Source organism: Anneissia japonica, unplaced genomic scaffold (assembly GCF_011630105.1).
Source record: "Anneissia japonica isolate Jap-2015-1 unplaced genomic scaffold, ASM1163010v1 scaffold685_len2926416_cov193, whole genome shotgun sequence".
Lineage (NCBI taxonomy): Eukaryota > Metazoa > Echinodermata > Crinoidea > Comatulida > Comatulidae > Anneissia > Anneissia japonica.
Window position 1 is genome coordinate 1,223,461 of NW_022692922.1, and position 2,838 is coordinate 1,226,298.

The window sequence follows — 2,838 nt, forward strand, 5'->3', positions numbered from 1 at the left end:
ATATATATACTGTCATAACAATTGTTATATAATAACAATTTACTTACCCAGGTCCGTCAATATCCTGTATAAAGTGACATAATGGAATATGATGCGCACTCGAACTAAATACATTCTTGATTTTACAGAAAAAGGAAAATAGATGTGTAAAATGACAGTGGATTTCACATTGCAGAAGCAATAACCACAGCCACATAAGAATCATCGCAAGTCAATTGGAAAAGTATGTTTCAGACGAAACCTTAAATATTTAGCCAAGCATCCAGAATTGAAGTGAGGTACATGTCCTCTGTATCAGTGAGATTTTGATAATCTTACATTCAATTTAATGGACCTTACCATTGAGCCCACTACTTTGATGTTACTAAAGGTGCCGGACATTGAACAGTGTACCACACTTCCATTAGGTGGAGTATGCCCGCGTTTCTACTTAAAATGACTTGTCTGACATGGTCCATTGTCCACTACATGCCAAAATGAGCTATCCTACTTTGCTGAACCATAGATTTTTTTGTATGTACTATATGTTATCTGTAGATTTGTGTAAGTAGTTTGAAGGGTAGGTCCCATTCACCAAACAAGTTTTCTACTTGGATACCCTCAGGTAAAATTCAACATCAGAAGCCTGTTGCCTCATTATTATCGATGGAACAAATAAACAAAATACAAAATAAATAACAAATACTCTTCAAATTAAAATTATATCAGCTGGCGTTTGAATATATTTTGTTCTTCTGTTGTGCATTTGTTTTTTTTATTATTATTATTTGCTCTCTTTTTTGCGATGTGATGTGCCATCTCATTTCAAAAGGGCACAATTAAAAATCATTATTTTTTTTTTAATTGTCTGTTTTATATCTATATTTACTTCTCATAAAACTATCTATTGTCATCTTAAATCTTGAAATCGGACAAACCTTAATAACAGGAAATTTAATCTCACAATTGATACTCATTTTCTTGCCATTTTTGTCGTAAACTTCGATGCTTACGATGTCAGAAGCACTTCTTAACATCTCCCCTCCTCTGGAAATTGAATATACTAGTGATAATAATAATAATAACTTTATTGAATCGTACACTTTTATATCAGTGGCACACACTATCAAGTGGTGCGTTCACAATATAAACATTTTAAACAATACAGTACGTTAAAACCGTTACACTAAAGCACAGTATTGTAAGAAACACGTAGGCCTACAATACAAGAAAAACAGTAAAATGACAATTATTTAAGTTCAATTTAGCATTGAAAAGAACATTAAAAATAATAAAATTTTAAATTATGGCAGAAGAATGTTTGAATTATTTGTTTAAAAGACGAATATGCACACCGGAAATAAAAGAGTAATTACTGTTTAAATTCTTAAAACTCTTTTAAAATATAAGTGCAGGTATTTAAATAAATTTAAAAAGTTTTGAGCAGTTAAAAAATAGATAAAATACATTTAAAATATATAAAATTGATAAGAATTATTTTGTTTTTACATTCGCTAAAGTTGCAAGGACGTTGGTCTATTTTTAAAAAATTAAAGCTAGGCCTAATATAGTACAATATATATTTCAAACCAGTTGAGTTTTTCAAACGGTTTATTATTATTGGCAACTTACGTTGTTGTTACTTGTTTCAATTTCATGACATTAATAAGAGCTGCTGAAAACACGAATGGTCCATCTAAAATGCAAACGAAATGAGCTTAGCTGATTTTTTAGATCATGAGTCACATCTATTAAACAAAATTATTTAATTTAGTATGCGCATTTCTTTTTTAAACGCATTCAATAGAAAACTCTGTTCGTGTCTTGCATCTTATACGTATAAGATAAGGCTGACAAATTGTCTAAAAATGATGTAAACAACTGCTTTAATTGGAATCTATAAGACAAATGGCTAAATTATTCATAACATTTCTATACACACCTTCTTTTAAAGTCTCATCGTTTGAAGTCGTAAATGTGACACTATTCGGGTCCGATGTTAAATTATAGTTAACTACCTCCGGTGTATCTTCTGCAAAGTTTACTGTAATACAATATTTCTAATAATATAGCATTTACGTACATATACGGTACTCTCAAGGATTGTTAATAGTCACGTTATCCTATTCTGAGTTGCTTCTTGTAGTCTTTTCAGCACTAACTACTGTATCCTCTACTACTTATCCTTATTATCTCCGACAGGAGATATATGCTTTCTGTCGTGTAAGTTGGTGGGTATGTGGGTGTGTGTGGGTGTGTATGTGTGTCACGTTTTGGCGTTTTGTGTGTGCGTCTGTGAACCCATACCAACCGCTGACATACCTGTGAAGACACACCTGTTTAGAGATGACATACCCGCAATCGATGACGCCGCCAATTCTCAAAATAGCTTTAAACCAAAGATCTTATAAACACAAGATAGCGTTCTCCGCGATTTACGCGTGCAAATTCTGTAATAAGGCATGAATGGCGCCCTCTTGCTAAATTGGAAACTTTTGACCCTTGACCGCTCTGACCATACCGTACACCGCGGACTTTACCTTTAGGGTATCTGTGAACAGCAGAACAGGAACCATTTCAGATCCATGGCAACAGATAGGACGCCCTCTTCCAAAACTGATAACTTTTTCTCTTTGGTATAATAGCGCATGAATGGCGCCCTCTTGCTAAATTGGAAACTTTTGAACCTTGACCGACGCTTCTATTTGTTACGCGTAAATCGCGGAGAACGCTATCTTTTGTTTATACGATCTTTGCTTTAAACAGTGAGAGCTCCCTCTATATTATATCCCCTGGTGAAATATCTGAGCTTTTCATCAAAAGTCACCGTTAGGAATTTTTTCATAGAGAAGTTCATAG

General features: G+C 33.4%; 1 protein-coding gene across 1 annotated transcript in view; it reads right to left on the minus strand.

Annotated features, from left to right (window-relative positions):
• LOC117100469 (adhesion G protein-coupled receptor E2-like) overlaps positions 1 to 2,332 on the minus strand; it is a 7,596-nt gene extending 5,264 nt beyond the window's left edge. Inside the window, exons 1-4 of the mRNA XM_033240171.1 lie at positions 2,302 to 2,332; positions 1,612 to 1,675; positions 918 to 1,026; positions 48 to 115 (exon numbers count right to left, since the gene is read on the minus strand). Of these exons, the coding sequence (XP_033096062.1) occupies positions 48 to 115; positions 918 to 1,026; positions 1,612 to 1,675; positions 2,302 to 2,332 (272 nt within the window). The remainder of the gene's footprint in view (positions 1 to 47; positions 116 to 917; positions 1,027 to 1,611; positions 1,676 to 2,301) is intronic.
• Positions 2,333 to 2,838: the final 506 nt, after the last annotated feature.